General features: G+C 38.5%; 1 protein-coding gene and 1 pseudogene across 9 annotated transcripts in view; one reads left to right on the forward strand and one right to left on the reverse strand.

Moving 5' to 3' along the window:
* Cep350 (centrosomal protein 350) overlaps positions 1-21,437 on the reverse strand; it is a 193,547-nt gene that overhangs the window by 113,843 nt on the left and 58,267 nt on the right. For 8 of the 9 annotated variants that reach the window (XM_045161454.1, XM_045161431.1, XM_045161446.1 and 5 more), the window contains exons 8-12: positions 18,735-18,851; positions 13,100-13,246; positions 9,930-10,588; positions 8,601-8,722; positions 1,870-2,927 (exon numbers count right to left, since the gene is read on the reverse strand). In XM_045161454.1, coding sequence (XP_045017389.1) covers positions 1,870-2,927; positions 8,601-8,722; positions 9,930-10,588; positions 13,100-13,246; positions 18,735-18,851 — 2,103 coding nt within the window. The remainder of the gene's footprint in view (positions 1-1,869; positions 2,928-8,600; positions 8,723-9,929; positions 10,589-13,099; positions 13,247-18,734; positions 18,852-21,437) is intronic. The other variant, XM_045161439.1, reaches the window with a different exon arrangement.
* On the forward strand, positions 4,437-4,777 carry LOC101594374 (annotated as a pseudogene).

A 21,437-nucleotide genomic window follows, 5' to 3' on the forward strand; every position in this document is an offset into this window, starting at 1 on the left:
CTTGGGAGGCTGACGTAGGAGGATTGCCATGATTTCAAGGCCAACCTTATACTACAGAGTGAATTCCAGGTCAGCATGGGCTAGAGTGAGACCCAACCTTGAAAAACCAAAAGTAAATAAATAAATAAAAGTAACTGGGCTGGGGAAGTGGCTCAGCAGTTAAGGAGCTTGTCCACAAAACCTAATGACCCAAGTTTGATTCCCTAGTACTCACATAAAGCCAGATACACAAAAGGGCACATGCATCTGGAGTTTCTGGTGTGCCCTTTCTGTCTGTCTGTCTCTCTCTCTACTTATACATAAATAAAAATATTTTAAAAAAATAAGGGTCTGGGGAAATAGCTCAGTGGTTAAAAGCACTTGTTTGCAAATTCTGCTGGCCTGAATTCAATTCCCCACATGTACAGCTGGACACAAAACATGGTGCAAGTGTCTGACATTCATTTGCAGTAGCAAGAGACCCTGGCATCCTGCCCTCCCCCACATGCAAATAAATAAATATTAAACAAATAAAAATGACAGGGCTGGTAAGATGGCCAGCTATTAAAGGCACTGGCTTGCAAAGCCTGGCAGCCCGGGATAAATTCCCCAGTAATCATATAAAGCCAGACACACCAAGTGTTATATGCATCTGGAGTTCATTTGCAACAGCAAGAGATCCTGACATACACATTCTCATTCATTCTCCTCCCCACCCCAGCTCACAAATAAATAAACATTTTTAAAGATGATAAAAATTAATGTAGATTTAAGCACTTTGCTCTGATTAAAAGCAAACAGAAAGAACGTTGAAATAAAAAAGATATTTTAGGGCTGGAGAGATTGCTTAGGGGTTAAGGCACTTGTCATCAAAGCTAGAGGACCCAGGTTCAATTCCCCAGTACCTGTGTAAAGCCAGATGCCCAAGGTGGCGCTTTGAGAATTCATCTGCAGTGGTTGGAGGCCCTGGTGTGCCCATTCTTTCTCTCTCTATCTGCCCCCCTTCTCTAATAAATAAATAAATAAATAAAATATTTTAAAGATTTTTTAAATTACCACCAATAGAAATAAAGTGGCTAAACAAAACAATATATAAAAGTTTACATAAGAGCATAAAGTGTCTAAATGTGAATTGGGGGGGCAATATAACACCCACTTGAGTATAGGAGAAACAGATTAAATCAATTCATTTGTCAAATAGGTTCCTTACTACCAAAGAAATCTCCAACCTAGACATCCTAAGATTATACTTCTCTAAGTTGGGCAGAATCAACCAATAGCAGACAAAACAAAGCCACTTGAAGGAACTGAGTCTATTACAGAAGAAAAAAACTGTGTTGTAGGATTTCAGGATTTAAAAAGGAACTTTAGAAATTAAATCTTAGTTCAATAATGCAGTGCTTGCCTAGCATGCACAAGATCCTAAGATACAGCAAGGAACAACAGAAAGTTAAGTGTCTTAGGACCCCAATACATAGTTGCATTATTGCTCAAAAGCTGACTACTATTAAAATTTGTTCTGACAAACACTATTATAGTTCTATGTTAAAAATGTCACTACCTTGGCCCTCTCAATTCTTGACCACTACATTTCAAGTATTTATAAGTCATATATTAAGAAATAAATTTCCTCTGTATTTAGTACATGAATACAGCCATAGAGAACCTAGTAGTTAATATACAAGCAATCCTTAGCACCACCTATGAACTTCTCTAAACCAAATCAAAATTCCTACAACTATGGTAATAACAACTAAAAATATTAAAAGATCAAAATATTCTGATTAAACTATTTTTTACATAACTAATAAAGAGACTAATAAGATTGTCTTCATTTTCCTTGTACTTAAGTACATAACTTGAAATTCTGAAATGATTTATTTTTCTCACCTTTTCCATATAACTGGTATGATTTGGTAAAAATATTAATAACACTATGTGGACTTCCCTTTGCCAATTCTTCCCATGGTCCTTTGCTTTGTGTACCTATGTGCCCCAAAAGTGGCAAGAATTTCTCAGCTTCCTTCTGAAACTCTTTGATAGGTTCATAAGGACTTCTTTCTCCAGCACACAATTCCTTTTCTTTAAAGATTTCTGCTACCTTTGAAAGGGGCCGTCCATTCTGGACTCCTTCTTCTTCAGAGAGACTCCCTTCACTAAGAAGAGGCCCTTCACTGACTGTGTCTGTGCTGGAACAAACAGACATTTTGGCTTTTTCTGGGGAACAAGCTTGCACATCAGAGCTAGATGAGTCAGTCTGCCTCTTACACAACTGTGCCAGCAGTCCTCCTGGTTTGGGGCCAGGGGACCTCACCCTGAAGCTTGATATGGCACTCTGAGGTCTTATCATCTCAGGAAGCTTTTTAAATTCACTAAGGTTGCCTACACCAGGAAGATCGTCATCAAAAGTTGCATGAGCTACACAGGTTCCCAGCATCTTTTGAATTCGGGCAGAGAAAACATCTTCAGTGTCCTCCTTCACAGGTGGACTTGCAGCCTTGGTCCAAGGTCCGTCTTCCTGAGGTGTTTGTTTCACATCATATTCAGAGTTCCATGCTGACCCATAGTTGATGGTGGCCCCAGCTAGTTTCTTGGCTTCACTTTCAATCCTGCTAGACAAAGAAGCAGCTGTTGCTTTCAAGGCTTCGATGCGGTCCAGTTTACTCTTACACTGGCTGGCACTAGGTTTTAACAAGGCATCTGGATGAGTTGCTGTTGAGGTCAGATACGGTTGAGGTGTAAAAGTTAATGGTCCTGAAGCCGTATTATGGTTCTTTCTGGCTGGTAAGATAGATTCAAGATCCTTGTGCAATATTCCTACATGCTCAAGATTCAAGAAATGGGAGAGTAAATTTTCAGCTGTTCCAACAAGAGGCTGTGGTTGAGAACTATGAACTCGTGGGCTCAACCTATCAGGCTGCATCCATGTAGGCTCCATCAAATCTCTTCTAGAAATAAAAACCACAGTATGTTATTAAACAGAAACTTACAGGTTACCTTTATTTATTTATTTTTTTTCAATGCCAGATTGAATCCATGAGCCTTGCTCATGCTAGGCAACTGCTCTACTACTGAGCTATATCCCAAGTCCAAACCATTATCAGTTTAAAGAAAACTTTTGGGTTTTCTGATTATAAGAATAATACATTTACACTGAAAAAAACAGACACAAAGGATAAAAAGATAGAGGCTACTCATAGCTAAACAATCAAAATGAGCCATGATTATGAGTACATTTATACTTATAGCCTTCCTAACACTTGTTTATGTGTGTGCTGTGTTCGGGCAGCATTGCTTGCACAAAACTATTGTTTTGTAAACTGCCTTCCTCAGTGTCTAGGACCTTTCATTTTTTAAAGCTATTAATAAAAGATATTTAAACTTCCAAAACTATGAATAAGCTTACTTAAAACAAGAGCTCTATCCAATCCTTTAAAAATAATCATATAATAAAGAGAAATATTTCCAAGATTCCTAAATATTAATATAGGCACTATATAAATTATTCTAATCAACAAATATTTACTAAATACTGAATACATGCTTAATATCATATATATATATATATATATATATTTATTTATTTATTTATTTTAACCAACTTATAAAAACCTTAGTGAACACCAAACAATTAAATGCAAAACCATGAGCATTTATTTATATACATTATGTAGATAAATAACAAAGGAAGGGTCCCATTAAGTCTAGAAACAGAATAAAGACATGTGAGCCAATATTCTGTACATTTACCTATAGTTCCAGACAACATATTTCTAATATAGCAAAGGCTACTGCATAGAGAATTAAGGCTGCTATAAACTTGTAAGAAGCCTTTAGAAGATTAAATGAGGTTTTGCTCTTGATCTTATACATTATTTTTAGAAAATGAAATAAAGATATGTTTACCTAATTTCCATATGACAGAATGCTCAAAGCCATGGCTACCCAAACAAATGACCAAAATATGATTTAAAACTAGTAGGCCTGTAGGGTTTGCTTAGCAGTTAAGGCACTAGCCTGCAAAGCCAAAAGACCCAGGTTTGATTTCCCCAGGAACCAACATAAGGCAGATACACAAGGTAGTGCATGCTTCTGGAGTTCATCTGCAGTGGCTGAAGGTCCTAGCATGCCCATTTTTTTTTCTATCTGCATCTTTCTCTCTCTCAAATAAATAAAATAAATAAATAAAAATTTTAAAAAAACTAGTTGTAAAAGATACATTTTCAAACTAATAGGGATACATGTGAAGTTCTACAAGTGGGCTTAAAAAAGTCAGTTGGGGAGCGCTTCCGGGTCGTGGGCCCAGCTGTGGTTTCGGTGGTGGCGGTGGCGGAGCGAGAGGCCTGGCGGGGTGGGCGCCTCCTTCAGGGCTCCTGGCGGCCCCCCCGCGTGAGTGCCCCGCGGTGGGAAACGCCTCCCCCAGGACATCAATGCAAGCCTGAAAAAAGCAATTTCTTCCTCCTAAGCCATGGCATATCAGTTGTACAGAAATACCACTTTGGGGGAACAGCCTTCAGGAAAGCCTAGATGAGCTCATACAGTCTCAACAGATCACCCCTCAACTTGTCTTCAAGTTCTGCTTCAGTTTGATAAGGCTATAAACTCAGTACTGGCCCAGAGGGTCAGGAACAGAGTCAACTTCAGGGGCTCTCTAAATACATACAGATTCCGCGATAATGTATGGACTTTTGTATTGAATGATGTTGAATTCAGGAAAGTGATGGAACTTATTAAGGTGGATAAAGTGAAAATTGTAGCCTGTGATGATAAAAATACGGGCTACACCACCACAGAATGAAAGAAAGATGGCTTTTCACTCCGTCTCCTGCTGTTACTCCTCGTCTTGGGAAGAGACTCTTTTTAATTTGTTCTCACATTGCAAGAACGACCACACTGCTCTGCCACGGAGAACTCCAGCTGAACGAGGCCTGGGACCCTGCTCTCTCCCATCACCTTTACTATGCAGACAGCACGAGCAAATTAGCTTTTAAAAACATTCTTTAATAAACCCTTTGAAAACGCAAAAAAAAAAAAGACAAAGTCAGTTGGAAGACAGTAACCAAGATAATAAAGCAACTGAAAAGCATGTCATGAAAGATTTGTTTAGGAGTTGTAGCAGTCTCCCATACTAAAGGGCTGTGCTAGAAAGAATGGAATAAAGGAAGAATATAGATTCTATGTCACAGAATATAGATTATTACAAGAAATGAGATTACTAGGTGCTAAGTTCATTAGGAATACAAAGGAGGTTATAATATGAAAAAATACTAATGAGTAAAAATCCAAGAATTTTAACTTCAAGTGTTTTTTAATATTTTATTTTTATTTATTTATTTATTTATTAGAGAGAGAGAGAGAGAGAATGAGCATGCCAGGGCCTCCAGCCCCTGCAAATAAACTCCAGATGCCTGTACCACTGGGGAGTACATCTGGGAAGCTGAACCTGGATTCCTAGACTTCACAGGCAAGCACCTTAATCACTAAGCTATCCCTCCAGCACACCTTCAAGTGCTTAAAAGAAGGCCAGTTTTACGGAAAATGCTATGTGGATGGTAGAAGAAAAGGATAATACAAAAATGTAAGCTCAGGGCTGGATGGATGGCTTAGCAATTAAGGCACTTGTCTGTGAAGCCTAAAAATGCATGTTTGAATCTCTAGGTACCATGTAAGCCAAGATGTACAGTGATGTAAGCACGCACTGTCGCACATGCACACAAAGGGGCACATGTGTCTGGAGTTTGTCTGTAGTGGTTGAAGGCTCTGGAGCACCCATATCTATCTATTTATATCTGTCTCTGTCTCTGTCTGTCTGTCTGTGTGTCTGTGTGCGCACCTCTCTCTCTCTACATACATACATACATACATACATATTTAAAATCCAGTTAAAAATTAATCCTTACTCAAGCCTTCAAGATCCAGCAAGGATAGCAGACAAATAAATAACTAAAAGACAACATCTTATGCACTAAAACAAAGGTTCACAGAGTTCAGTATGATGTAGATTAGGGAACAACTAATTCTGCTAGTCAAAGAGAATGGCTTTAAAAAAAACTGTATCTTCAAAGTTTTTGAGGTCAGACATGCACCTTGAAGTTTTCCATGTAGCTAATGCAAAAATGATAGGGTAAAATTAGTGAGAGAGAAAATGCCATTAAGTATAAACACAAAATAAAATTCTTTAAAACTATTACCAGGAAAGAGGAAGCTAGAGAATGGAGAGTGAAAGTGGAGGCAATCGGTGAGACCTCACAGGCCAAACAAGTATAATAGTAAAACAAAATAGCCGGGTATGGTGGTGCACACCTTTAATACCAGCACTTGGGAGGCAGAGGTGGAAGGACTGCCAGGAGTTTGAGGGAGGGAGAGAAGAAAAGGCAAAAAAGGAGTTGATTCAAGGTAGCAAAGTCTAACAACAAACTTATGTTTGCTTTCTTTCTCACTATTGAGTGACATGTTTAAAATTAGGAGGGTTGGGGAGATGGCTCAGCAGATGGAGGTGCTTGTTTGCAAAGCCTAATGGCTTGGGGTTTGATTCCCTAGTGCCCACATACAGCCAGATACACAAAATGGTGTACACATCTGGAGTTTGTTTGCAGCGGCAAGACCCTGGCATGCCCATACTCACTCTCTTTCTCTCTCTCTGTCTGCCTCTCAAATAAATTAATTTAAATAGAATTAGAAGGAAACTCAGAGAAGGGCAAAAATTGAAGACATAACTCCAAAAGGGTAATCTGACAATAATGAAATGGAGAAAATCACTCAAAAGTATTTCCAATTTAAAAAAAATAATGATTTCAGCTTGAAATACATTCAGAACACTAAACAAATCGTGTGTGTGTGTGTGTATATATATATATATATATATATGTATGTATGTATGTTTTTTTAAAATCACTGGCTTGTAAAATCAAGTTTTCTATATTCAAACACACTCTTACCACTAATATTTTGATTTTGAAAAGGTTAGAGTCTAGATATTGATTACCTCTTCCATAAAGCAGGAATGACAGATTGGGCTAGGGCCATGGCTCAGTGGCAAATGGCTTACCTAACATGAACAATGCTCTAGTTTTGATTCTAGCACCACAAAACAAATAAAAAAATAGCAACAAAACTCAAATACAGGCCAGGCATGGTGACACATGCCTTTAACCCTAGTGCTTGGGAGGCAGAGGTTGGAGGATCACTGTGAGTTCCAGGTCAGCCTGGGCTAGAGTGAGACTCTAACCTCGAATAAACAAAACAAAACAAGAAATTGTCAATCCAAAACCCAAACACGATGTTTAACTCAAAAAATTATAAGCACCAAATAAAACACAAAGTAGACACTTAAAAAATACTCAAGAGCCACCCTGAGACTACATAATGAATTCCAGGTCAGCCTGGGCCAGAGTGAGACTCTACCTTGAAAAACAAAAAAAAAAAAAAAAAGTGGCTCAACCATCTGGCATTTGTTTGCAGTGTCAAGAGGTCTTGGTGTTCTCCCAACCTCAAAACATACATGCAAATAAGTTTTATAAAGTTTTTTTTAGGGGCTGGAGAGATGGCTCAGTTAAGGTGTTTCCCTAGAAAACCTAATAACCCAGGTTCAATTATTGTGGTGATTTGATTCAGGTGTCCCCCATAAATTTAGGTGTTCTGACTGCTAGGTTCCCAGCTGATGGAGATTTGGGAATTAAAGCCTCTTGGAGGCAATGTATTGTTGGGGGAGGGCTTATGGGCATTATATCCAGTGTCCCCTTGCCAGTGTTTGGCATGCTGTCCTGTTGCTGTTGTCCACCTGATATTAGTCAGGAGGTGATGTCCACCTACTGTTCATTATGAAGCTTCCTCTTGATCCTGTAAGCGAAAATAAACGCTTCCCCCCCCCCACAAAAAAAAATACTCAAGAAATATTAGCTATTTTATCAAAACTACTGTTCTCTCAAGTGGAAAAGAGCTGTGTGCATTAAATACGTCAAAGTGGAAAACAATCTGATTTTCTATTTGTGCCTTCTCAGAGTTTCAAATTCTTTCTCTTCCCCAAATGTGTAACTTAGAACCATGTAATCTTTTTTAAACAAAACAACAACTTTATTTTATTTATTTATTTGCTAGCAGAAAAAGAAAGGAGACAGAGAAAGAATGGGTGTGCCAGGGCCTCCCCACTGCAAACAAACTCCAGATGCATGTGCCCTCTTGTGCATCTGGCTTTCGTGGGTACTGGGGAATAGAACCTGGGTCCTTTGGCTTCTCAGACAAGGTCATCAACTGCTAATTCATCTTTCCAGCCTTTGTGTGATCTTTTTTAATCATTTTAAATTACTTTTTTATATAGGTTATAGTCTTATATCCTTTCTCCCCCATGATTTACCCATCCAAAACAACTTTCTGTGTTTGACTCAGAAATACAAGACTGCTTCCAACTCACATTGGATTAAAGGACAGGAAAAACAGTACTATAAACAGTAAATATAGTTGAATGCCATGGTTAGAAATCCCTTAGAATATATGCATTGATTTCTAAATAACTCTATCTGCCTACCTACTCAGAAAGGACAGTCCACAAAACCACTACACACAGACTACTATCCTAAATGTCACTTTCATTCTTCTTTTGATTTTTTTTTTTTTCTTTTTACCTTGCAAGAGGCTGTGGTGGTTCTGACAAAGACATGTCACTACTGGAAGATGCACTTGGGGGACGTTCCTGCACTTTGTTCTCTTTATCAGATTCTCCAGAAGGCTGATACCCAGGTCTGCCCTAAGGAAAAAAAACACCAAACTTATCTGTCCCTGATTACAAACGTGTCTTCAGTAGCACATAAGAAACATATTAAATCATTTCAGCTTTACAAAGATCATATAATAGGTTTTTTTCCTCTCAAATAAGATCAATTCATCTTTAGTTTGCCTTAAAAACAAGCATTATAAAGGCCTGAGGTATAGCTAAGTAAAAATTTGCCTAGCTTTGCATAAGCACCTGGGTTCGACCCCCAGGACTGTAGAAGAAAACCCAAAAGTCTGGCATGGTGGTGCATGCCTTTAATCCCAGCACTCAGGAGGCAGAGGTAGGAGGATCACAGTGAGTTCAAGGCTACCCTAAGAATGCATAGTGAATTTCAGATCAGCCTGGGCTAGAGTGAGACCCTACCTTGAAAAACAAAACAACACACAAACATACACACACAAAAGAATTAAGAACCACCAAAAACAGTAACTACAATTAATAGCAAACTATCATTTAAGCCCAAGCATGGTGACACATGTATTTAATACCAGAACTTGGGTGGCAGAGTTAGGAGGATCACCATGAGTTTGAGGCTACCCTGAGATGACTTAGTGAAGCCCAGGTCAGCTCTGGGCTAGATAAGAGCCTACCTTGAAAAACCAATTCCATGCCCTGGCAAAAATAAAATCATTTAAAATCCAACAAGGATACATAATCCTAAGTGCATGATCAGGATAAAATAGTATCCTTTATAAACTTTTTTTTTTAATCTGATAAGAAAAATAATATAATGGCCAACATACTCAGCTAAGGTTGTGAGGATTTACCAAAGCTTAAAACTATACATACACCTTTAAATCAATATACAATAAATACCTGGTGCATACGCAGTTATGCATAAAAAGACAAGCATGCTAAACAAGGCTATTTCCTAACTTTAACACAGAACATAAACTAAGTACTTCATTAACATAATCCAGTTGTGCATTATGTCCTAAGTTCTCAGTATTACCATGAAAACTAGACAGGAATATAATAGAAAAGATAGAAGAGATCAATAGCAATAAACACTGGAAATGTCAATGTTACTTTTCCTTCACATGCAATAAAGATCATGAAAAGCCTTAATTGTTGTAATATATCTCAAAGCCAGAGGGGATAATTTCACATAGTACTGTAAAGTAAATAAGCTTTTCCTCACCACGAATTAAACCCTTAGTGTTTCTTTTACTGTGATTACCTGTGTTTCCTGTGTAACCTGTTGATGCGCTGGCTCTTCAAGCAAAGTCTTTTCAAGAAGTAATTTGGAGTAAGTCTCCTGCAGCCTCCTAGCAGCTGGTGGGTCACAGGGGGGCACACTTTTCCCTTTAGTAAAGGCTTCTTTCTGCTTCCGATAGAGCTCCTGTAATCGTTTGTTCTTCTGCTCTGTTGCCTCTTTTTGAGCCTTCTTCTCTTCATTTTGCTTCCTCTTCCTCTCCTCCTGCTGTCTAACAATATACTGTCGTACCTCATCTGTATCATAGTGGCGCTTTTTGGAAATAACAGGGGGATCTTCATTAGCAGTTATTTTTTCTGGCTTTCTTTTCCCTGGGCTGTGGCTCCGAGGAGCTGGTGCCGGTGCTGATGACGTCTGCTTCTGTACCTCACCACCCTCCAGCCTACTGGTCTGAGCTGTGGAATCCAGCTGCAGGTCATCAAGGATGCCACGAATTTCAACAGGTAAAAAGTCTTTGTTTAAGGCAGTATTTTCCTCCTGTTTATTGTCTGGTACAGATGGAGCTAATTTCTTCATATTGTTTTCAGATGGAGCTCTACTTCTTGAACGTTCTGAGCTTCGTGGAAGATGTCGATGTGAAGCATCTAGCCTGGGATCAGATTCTGCTCTTCCAATATTAACCCCTGTAATGTGTCAACTATTAGTGAAATGTTAAAGTTCTGTATCATTCCTAAGCCAATATGAACCCCTGTAGTGTGTGAACTGTTAGTGACATATTAAAATCTGTACCATTCCTAAGCTTTGCTGCACTAGTTAGGAAACCAAGGAATTCCAATTTATTTTAAACTCAAATTCAAGCATCCTACAGTTTTCCAAAAAATATTGTAAAAGTAAATTCCCTTTTCTAGAAGGAAAAGAATTTCAATCGCCTGAAAAACTATACTCTCTTATTTTTGTAAAAATATTTAATATATCAGTAAAAAAGAAATCATATGAATGATTGTAGTATTTAATATAATCTCTCATGCATTTATATTTAATATCGCTATTTTAAAAGTTGTTAAAAATCCAGTTAAAGCATTTGCTTGCAAAGCCAAAGGGCCCAGGTTCGATTGCCCAGGGCCCACATTAGCCAGATGCACAAGGGCACACACATCTGGAGTTTGTTTGCAGTGGCTGGAAGCCCTGGCGTGCCCATTCATTTTCTCTCTCCCTCTCCCTCTTTCTCTCTCTCTCTCTCTCTTTCTCGGTCAAATAAACAAATAAAAATAAAGTATTTTAGGGCTGGAGAGATGGCTTAGCGGTTAAGTGCTTGCCTGTGAAGCCTAAGGAGCCAGGTTCAAGGCTTGATTCTCTAGGATCCACATAAGCCAGATGCACAAGGTGCCACATGCATCTGGAGTTCATTTGCAGTGGCTGGAGGCTCTGGCATGCCCATTCTCTATCTATCTGCCTCTTTGTCTCTCTATCTGCCACTCTCAAATAAATAAATACAAATAAACAAAAAAAAAATTTTAAATACAGTATTTTAAAAGTTGTTAAAAATCAATAGAGTTTTAAGTACAAGGTATCTTGAATATACCCAAGACTGGTGGTGTGCACTTGTAATTTCAGCAATCAAGAGGGAGGCAGGAATGTCAGGAGCTCTCTGTCACTGGGATGCAGAGAGACGGCTAACAGTTAGAGGGATTCACAGCTATTCTCAGCTACATAGAGTTTGAGGCCAGCCTGGCCACATAATGTCCTGTCTTAAAAACAAAACAAATACACACACACACAAAAAGAGCAAACAAACAAAACAAGACCCAGGAAAATTTCTTATGAATCTTTAAGAAAGAGTAATTTTCAATGTTTTTATTTTTTATTTTTATTGATTTATTTATTTTGGTTTTCAAGATAGGGTTTCACTCTAGCTCAGGCTGACCTGGAATTCACTATGTAGTGTCAGGGTAGCCTTGAACACATGGTGATCTTCCTACCCCTGCCTCCCAAGTGCTGGGATTAAAGGCGTGCACCACCATGCCTGACAATTTTCAATGTTTTGTAAAGATCAACTGTACCAAATACAACTCATAAAGGCACTGAAAATATTGATTTTTCTGAACATTCTACATACTGACTCATTTCACCTTGAACAGCAATATTCAGATGAGTTTATCAGAGAAATTTTAAAAGTTTAACTTAGATTCCTATTGGTATCTTATATATTATATATATACATATATATATATACATATTATATATATATATGTATATATATGTATGTATGTATAGGTGTGTGTGTGTGTGTATGTGTGTATACATACATACATACATACATACATATATACATACATACATATATATATAAAAATTACATTCACATTTTTTGCTGCTGTTGTTTGTTTTTCTAGGTAGGGTCTCACTCTGACCCAAGCTGACCTGGAATTAACTATGGAGTCTCAGGGTGGCCTTGAACTCACTGCAATCCCCCTACCTCTGCTTCCTGAGTGCTGGGATTAAAGGCATGCGCCATCACGCCTGATGGGTTAGTTTTATATTGAGAATGCACGTAAGTTTACTTACAAAATGAAAGAAAGTAAAAAAAGAAATACAAAGTATACACTGACTTCTACATGTCAAATTACACTTGGAATTTCATTTCTTATAACATCCATTCCAAGAATTCATATTAAAAATCAAAACTTGCTGCCAGGTGTGGTGGTACGTGCCTTTAATCCCAGCACTCAGGAGGCAGAGGAAGAAGGATCTCTGTGAGTTCAACGACACCCTGAGTCTCCATAGTGAATTCTAGGTCAACTACCTTGAAAAAAAAAAAAAATCTAAATTTGGGAACCAGTCATGGTGGTACACACCTTTAATCCCAGCACTTGGAAGGCAGAGGTAGGAGGATCGCCATGAGTTCAAGGCCACCCTGAGACTCCTAGGTGAATTCCAGGTCAGCCTAGGCTACAGGGAGACCCTACCTTAAAAAAAAAAAAAAATCAAGGTTCTTCAAAAGGGGGGAAAAGAGATTAAAAGTCAAGCTCTAGCTCTTCCACCATATTTACCACTACTGACAACATGTCTGATTTGAGCTACATTAACAATTTATTTTTTAAAAAACCTAAAGCATTCTCAATATTTTTCACCTTCTAAGTACTTATGGAAGCAAATTTTAATTGCTTTACTCTATATTCATTTCAGCCCCTTACCAAATTTAGCAGTTCTTTCTCTTCCACTTCTGTCACTTGATACGGTTCTTCTCTCTTTTTGCTCCATTCTGGGTGCAGGTCCCAGAATCTTCTTTACTAATTTTTGTCCATCACGCCAGGAAGAAGTACTTATCAGACGACTACTACCTAAAATATACATCACATAGAATTAAAACTTAAACTTTAGCTAGGAGTAGAGTATTTACTCAGTCTTGTAAGATTGTGACCAATCTTATGAGATGAATTTGCCTTCTTCTAAGGTTAAAAGGTTTACTATGTAAGTATATTTTTAGCTTTAAATCATCAAAATTGGCTAGCTGTTTGATTGCTTCCACATCTCAAAGGTGTTAAATGCATTAAAATTAAGTACCAAATCATAATTTATAATTCCAGAAATCTCAAGCACTAGAGCACTTAGAACTAAAAGGATGTTACTGGGTGGCTGAGACCCTATGCCTGGGAGCATAGAAGAGAACACAGAGAACAAGGATATATCAATACATCAAGAAGAGAGAGCCAACTGTCTATCAGGAGATGGGTCACCTCCACCTCATCTTCTCTAGGCCCAGAAGCCATTGTAGGAGAAGTGGTGGCATGAACACTGCTCTTACAACTACCCTGGAAAAAAAAAATGACAACAGACAGTGTGGTCACTCATTTTACACACACTCTTTACACACACTCTTTACACACACTCTTTACACACACACACACACACACACACACACACACACACACACACACACACAAAGGTATAAGAGCCAAGAGTACAAGCCTATATAACCCACTTCTCTCCTAGGAGGCAGATGCAGAATTGAGAGTCTGAGGTCAGCATAGACCTCAACAAAAGAAATGAAATAACAAAAAGAAAAAAAAATAAGACGAAAACAATAAACTAGTGCTCTAAAACTAATTTTTAAAAATTATTAACATTTAACAGTCAATACTGATAAAAATTATATCCTATTTATACATTGCTTGTTGAAATATATGAGTATTCTTTGGTATGAGGGTATACATGTATGATGTTCATACTGTGTGTTGGTGTGTCAAAGCACACAATGTGTGTACAGGTGAGTATGCACATACATGCACATGGAGGCCAGCACTGGATTTATAGGTGCAAGCTATTATGCCCAGCATTTACATGGGTCTTGGGGATCAAATTCAGATTCTCATGCTTACAAGGTATGGTGGTTTGATTCAGGTATCCCCCAAAAACTTAGGTGTTCTGAATGCTAGGTTTCCAGCTGATATCAATTTGGGAATTAATGCTTCCTGGAAGCAATATCTTATAGGGGTGGGCTAATAGGTGTTACAGACAGCTTCCTCTTGCCAGTTTGGCATACTCTCTTATTGCTATTGTCTATCTGATGTTGGCCAGGAGGTGATAACCACCCTCTGCTCATGCCATTATTTTCCCCTGCCATCATGGAGCTTCCCTTCAAGTCTATAAGCCAAAATAAACCCTTTTTTCCTCACAAGCTCTTCTTATTTGGGTGTTTTATGCCAGCAATGTGAACCTGACTGCAACATAAGGCAATTAATTTACTACTGAGCAATCTCACAAGCCCGTAAGTATTCTTTTTTAAATACAAAATAAATCATAATGCTTATATGTGAGAAATCCCTGTGATCATTCCCCTTGATAAAATAATCCAATAACAACATGGTCTTGTGTTTTGAAAACAGTCATAGACAGTGTAAAGCAGGTTTGCTGGATGCCTTCATGGAGACCCAATGGAGCAATGAGGATGAACCGTGGGTTGCAGTGGAGACCCAGTGGAGAGGCTGGGACCACGAGATGGCTGTTAAGGAGAGCTGCTGGCCCCAATGAAGTTTTCCAGCACTGTGAGTAGCCTAGCTGGTAGGGAGGAATTGAAACTCTAGATATTTGTTGCTAGTTAGGATTACTGGATTTAGAGACTTGTCGCAGGCTAGAGTTATTGGTCTTGGAGCCACAGAGTTTGATATTTGCCCTGGTTTATTTAAATCTCATATTGGTTGGATATTTCTTTGCTATCCCCAATGGCATCTTTTGCAGTATGTATGTTTATTCTGTGCCATTATGGGTTTGGGGGGATTTGGGAGGTATTATGGCTCAGCTAAAAAAATCTCAAACTATGAGGGTATATGAACATCATTAGTACTGATAAAAAATATGAGGGCTTTTAAAGCTGGGTGAATCCATTGCATTTTATATCATGTATGATTAGAAGTTTACGGGGGCCAGGGCTGGAATGTGGTGGTTTGATGGTGTTCTGAATGCTAGATTCCCAGCTAATGGCAATTTGGGAATTGAAGCCTCCTGGAGGCAGAGTATTGTTGGGCTTATGGATATGATAGCCAGTTTCCCCCTACCAGTGTTTGGTATGTTCTACTATTACTATTATCTACATTATGTTGGCCAGGGGGTGATGGCCACCCTCCGTTCATGCCATCATTTTCCCATGCCATCACGGACCTTCCCCTCAAGTCTATAAGCCAAAATAACCCCCTTTTCCCCAAAAGCTGCTCTTGGTTGGGTGATTTCAGCCAGCAATGCAAACCTGACTGCAATAAACAGTTACTATGTTTCTACTAGAGCATTAAGTGGCCATTATACAAAAAAAAAAAAAAACATAAAAATGATCCTACTGGACTACAGAGATGGCCTAGCAGTTAAGGTGCTTGCCTGCAAAGCCAAAGGACCCAGGTTCAATTCATTAGGATCCACAAAAGCCAGATACACAAGATGGTGCATGTGTTTGGAGTTTGTTTTCAGTAGCTGAAGGTCCTGGAGCACCCATTCATTCTCTCTCCCGCTCTCACTCACACACACAAACATTCTCTCTCCCTCCCTCCCTCTCTCTCTTCCTCCCTCCCTCCCTCTCTCTCTCTCTCAAATAAATAAAATAAAATAAAATACTGAGTTTATTTATATAAAAAAATGTTTTTAAAACATCTTCCTGTTAAAAAATACTACATCTACCTCCATAAAATCTAGTTTTTGTTTGGCATGCTAGCACATACCTTTAATCCCAGCACTTGAGAGGCAAAGGTAGTAGGAGGATCACTGTGAGTTTGAGGCCACCCTGAGACTACAGAGTAGGTTCCAGGTTAGCCTGAGTGAGAGTAAGACCCTACCTTGAAAGAACAACAACAACCAAAAAAAATCTGTTTTATTTTACAAACAGCAGAGAAAGCAAGAGAAGCTGGACATGGTGGCACATACCTCTAATCCCAGCACTGGGGAGGCAGAGATAGAATGATCATTGTGAGTTCAAGGCAAGCCTGAGACTACATAGTGAATATCAGGTCAGCCTGGGCTAGAGCGAGATCCTACCTTGAAAAAAAAGAGAGAAAACAAAGTAGAACGAAGATCTATCTATAACACAAGAAGATAGCCAACTGTCTACCACTAGATGTGCCACGTCTTCCACATCTGCCAGGGCCCAGTTTATTGCTCAATCTATAAGAAACGTTATGTTCTTAACAAAAACGACACAGCAGGCTTCTTTACAATTTTAGTTTAACTGACTCAAAACCAAGCAAACATGAATATACTGGGTAGTTATTTATAAATGCTGGCTTTTAATATGCTGTGTGGTTATTTCTAAACCCTGGTTTTTTGAAATAGTCCCATGAAGTCCTGGTAAAGAAAAAGATGGCTTTCACTAGATATTAATAGAATTTTGGTACATTTAATTATGTTCAGGTTCATGTCATATCACAGTACATACACAGATCAGGCTACTACAAAATTGGATAAATTCAATCCAAGTTTTGTGTTTCTAAGAGTGTTCTGTGTTTCACTTCACACCATGCCTCTTTGATAGTATATAAATTCTTAATTGTACAGAACCAATGTTACTCTGTTATGACAACTGAAGTTAATGGGTGTGACAAAATATGTTGTCATTCTAACGATTAGCCTGTAACTAGAAAAACAGGAGCCTGATAAAAGCAGTGCCTCATCATTTTTGCTCTCCGGTGCCATAAGCCCTGTGACCTCTTATAGTAGATTCATACTGCTATGATGATGTGTTAACCACTGAGGCAGGACCTGTGCTCACCACTGTTACTGTCCAAGCTCAGAAGAGCACATTGTCATACATATAGCAACTGCTAAAAAATATTTGAATAATGAATGAATGCATCAATTCAAAACATCTCTAAGATGAAAATGACAAATTCCAAACTTTTTCTACTCTTATCTTGGCCCAAAATTACTCACTGATATGACTATGACACACTAAATAACCATTTTCAGGACAGCTAGAAACAATCATTACCAGTGGAGTCATAGTTAACAGTGAGAGCATTATCATTTGTCAGATAGTAAAATGAAGTATTTTCAGGTACTAATTCTTAGTTCTTATAATAATCTGTGAGATAGAAACTACTGCTGTCTCATTTTACATACAGAGAAACAAAGTCCTACTCAAATTAACTCATGTGCCAAGGAATAAAGCTAGTTTTAAATCCAGACAAAGCTGAATCAAAGCTGGTATGTTTTCAGTTTGGTCTACTCTTTGTTTTTGTTTTTGTTTGTTTTTTTTGAGGTAGGGTCTCACTCTAGTCCAGGCTGACCTAGAATTCACTATGTAGTCTCAGGGTGGTCTTGAATTCACGGTGATCCTCCTACCTCCCGAGTGCTGGGATTAAAGGCATGCGCCACCATACCCAGCAGTTTGATCTACTCTTTATCTAACCCAACCACTATTGGAAAGGATTGTTAAAGTTGTGATATTATCCTAATGACAATCATAAATAATTCCCTTATATATAAAAAAAATTACATAAATTCACTAATGTGGCAAACTTCTATTAAAAATAATAATATATGCCGGGCGTGGTGGCGCACGCCTTTAATCCCAGCACTTGGGAGGCAGAGGTAGGAGGATCGCCGTGAGTTCAAGGCCACCCTGAGACTACAGAGTTAATTCCAGGTCAGCCTGGACCAGAGTGAGACCCTACCTTGAAAAACCAAAAAAAAAAAAAAAATAATAATATATAATAAATAATAATAATAGAAAATACTTTGAGCATAAAATGAGTATGATGATTAATCTTCATTGTCTACTTGACTGGTTTTAAAAGCGTGGAAACCACATTTCTGGGTGTGTCTATAAGGGTGTTTCCAAAAACTTTTAACTGAGGACAGAAGACCCACCCTGACTGTGGGCGGCCTATGCTGTGGGCTGGGGTGTGGAGTGAGCAAGAGGAGGAAGCCATCTGAGCACTCTGTGCTTCCTGACCACAGATGAAGTGTGACCAGCCACGTCATGCGCTTGCCACCCTGCACTACCTGTCAGGATGACCTACACCCTCAAACTGCGAGCCAAAATAAACCCTTCCTAGAGTTGCTTTTGTCGGGTATTTTGTCACAGAAGTAAGAAAAATAAACTAGTGTAATGAACAAATGGTTTCATAAATGTATACATAATAAGGAACCTTTCAAACTGTATATTCCTTCTCAATACATATTTTATGCTATGTCAACCATACTGCAACAAGACACACATAACATACATAATAATATCTATATAATGTACTGGATTTTCATATGTTCCAAACAATTAGAACATTTGGTAACATATATTTATATCCACATAGATTCCACATAGAATGGACAGGATATAGAAAAACTAACCTGTTTTGCATTCAGGACTTGATAACTGTGGTACCTTTTGGATTTTTCGTACTGGCTTGACCACTTTCTTCTCCTTACTTTTGTCAGCAGGTTTTTCTTTTATTACAGAATTATCATCTGAAAAGCAGAAACATTTATAGCAACTACTGATTCCTACTCACTACCTATCCTCCTTTAGTAAGAAAAACTCAGTACAGTAGTCTCCCCACATTTTATGGTTTCACTTTCTGCACTTTTATTATATAATGTCAAATACAATCCAAAAATATTGAATGGTACTTTCAAGACATAAATCACAAGCTACAAACTGTTCATCACTTTGAGCAACATTAAGAAATTCCTCACTCTCTAACTCCAGCCAGCCAGAGTGGACCACAGCTTCGTTGGGAGTATTACACTATATATAGGCTACCCACCCCATTAGATATTCAGTAGCCATCTCTGTTATTGGACTCATTATAGTGGTACCATAGAGGCTGTTGTCAAGTAAACCTTATTTTAATGTTCCCAAAGCCTAGGTGATGCTGGCAATTCAGATATGCCAAAGAAATTCTACAAGGTGCTTCTGTTAAATGTAAAGGTGGAAACGGTCAACTTAATCAAGAAAAATTGTGTACTAAGGTTGCTAAGGTCTGTGGTAGTTACAAGTATGTATAGGAAAAACAAAATGTAAATAAGGTTTCATACTCTCTAATTTCAAGCATCCTCTGGTGGTCTTAAAAGTATTATCAGGCCAGGCATGGTGGCGCACACCTTTAATCTCAGCACTGGGGAGGCAGAGGTAGGAAGACTGCCATGAGTTTGAGGCCATCCTGAGGATAGCCTGGACTACAGTGAGACCCTACATTGAAAACAAAAATAAATAAATAATAAGTATTAGCAGTAAAGGCCAGTCATGGTGGCACATGCCTTTAATACCAGCACTCAGGGCAGAGGGAGGAGGATTATAGTGAGTTCAAGGCCACCCTGAGACTACACAGTGAATTCAAGATCAGCCTGGGCTACAGTGAGACCATACATTGAAGAAGCAAAAATAAATAAATAAATAAACAAAAAGTATTACCAGTGGATAAAGTGGGAAACTACACTATAAAGTCTGCAATCTGAGTAGAGAGAAAAGCCTTCCCTGAAGCTATTTCCATGACCCACACAGTACAGATCTAAAGATTACCACTACTCGACTGTTAGGTTTCAATTCTTTGTTTTATCCTTTTATTCTTCAAAAAATTTATGAGAAATTGACTTCATTTTCATAAATGGGAAGCAGCTACAACAGCACAATACTTTCAAAAGTCAAGATCATTGCACACTTGAGATTTTGGAAGCCTGCTTGCAGATTCTCATCTCATTTAAAAATATCTATATAAGGGCTAGAGAGATGGATTAGCAGTTAAGACAGTTGCCTGAAAAGGTAAGGACCCAGGTTCAATTGCCCAGGACCCATGAAAGCCAGACGTACAGGGTGCCGCATGCATCTGGAGTTTGTTTGCAGTGGCTAGAGGCCTTGATGTGCCCATTCTATTTGTCTCTCCCTCTCTCCCCTTTCTCAAATAAATAAAATTAAATTTAAAAATATATTTTTAAAAAAATGTCTACATGCCAGGTGTGGTGGCACATGCATTTAATCCCAGTACTTGGGAGGCAGAGGTAGGAAGATAACTGTGAGTTCGAGGCTGCCCAGAGACTACATAGTAAATACCAGGTCAGTCTGGGCTAGAGTGAGACCCTACCTTGAAAAACTAAAAGTCAACAACAACAAAAATGTCTATGTAAAAACTTGATAAAATATAAATATGAAGCTGGGCATGGTGGCACACACCTTTAATCCCAGCACTAGGGAGGCAGAGGTAGGAGGATCGCCATGAGTTCAAGGCCACCCTGATACACACACACACACACACACACACACACACACACACACTGACTATAGAGTCAAAAAAACTAACCTTCACTACAAATATAATAAATATAACTTAAAATACACATAAAACTCTGCATTATGAGCAAAGGAGAAGTAAGTGTAAAGGCTCTAAGGCAGGAACAAACTTAGTGACTAAGAACAATACACAAAATTAAGCACCCAAGCCAGGCATAGTGGTGCACACCTTTAATCTCAACACTCAGGAGGCAGATGTAGGAGGACCTCTGTGAGTTCAAGACCACCCTGAGACTACATAGTAAATATCAGGTCAGCATGGCCTAGAGTGAGACCCTACCTCGAAAAACAAAAATAAAAAAAATTTTAAAAAAGCACCCAGCATCTTGCCCAAGTCATACTAGGTTTTTATTAAGTGTAACATTCCTACTATAATCTTCCTATTTCTTTCAGTCTTCCTCAGGTTCCCCTCAGTTCCAATCCCCTAATATTATGCCTTTCCTGTCACTCTTATTTTGTATCTGCTGACTGACAAGTAACTGACCACCTCAAAGATCTCCAAGACTCAGCAAAAGAAAACCTCAATTAACCTCACCTAAGGTTACCTTCCAATCAGGCAGTCCTAACTCTAAAAGTCCCTGTTTAGAAACAGCCTAGTTTCTGTTTCATTAGCCATGCAGACTAATTTTAACCTGGAGCAAAACCCAGAGGTTGAGTCATGACTCACATTGCTACTGCCTTAGTATACAATCTGGCTACTAGCTACTACGGAAAAATATCTACTTTGGTGACAATTTCATGTGTAAGGTTATAATTTGCATGACAAT

This window comes from Jaculus jaculus, chromosome 1 (assembly GCF_020740685.1).
Source record: "Jaculus jaculus isolate mJacJac1 chromosome 1, mJacJac1.mat.Y.cur, whole genome shotgun sequence".
In the NCBI taxonomy this organism is placed as follows: Eukaryota; Metazoa; Chordata; class Mammalia; order Rodentia; family Dipodidae; genus Jaculus; species Jaculus jaculus.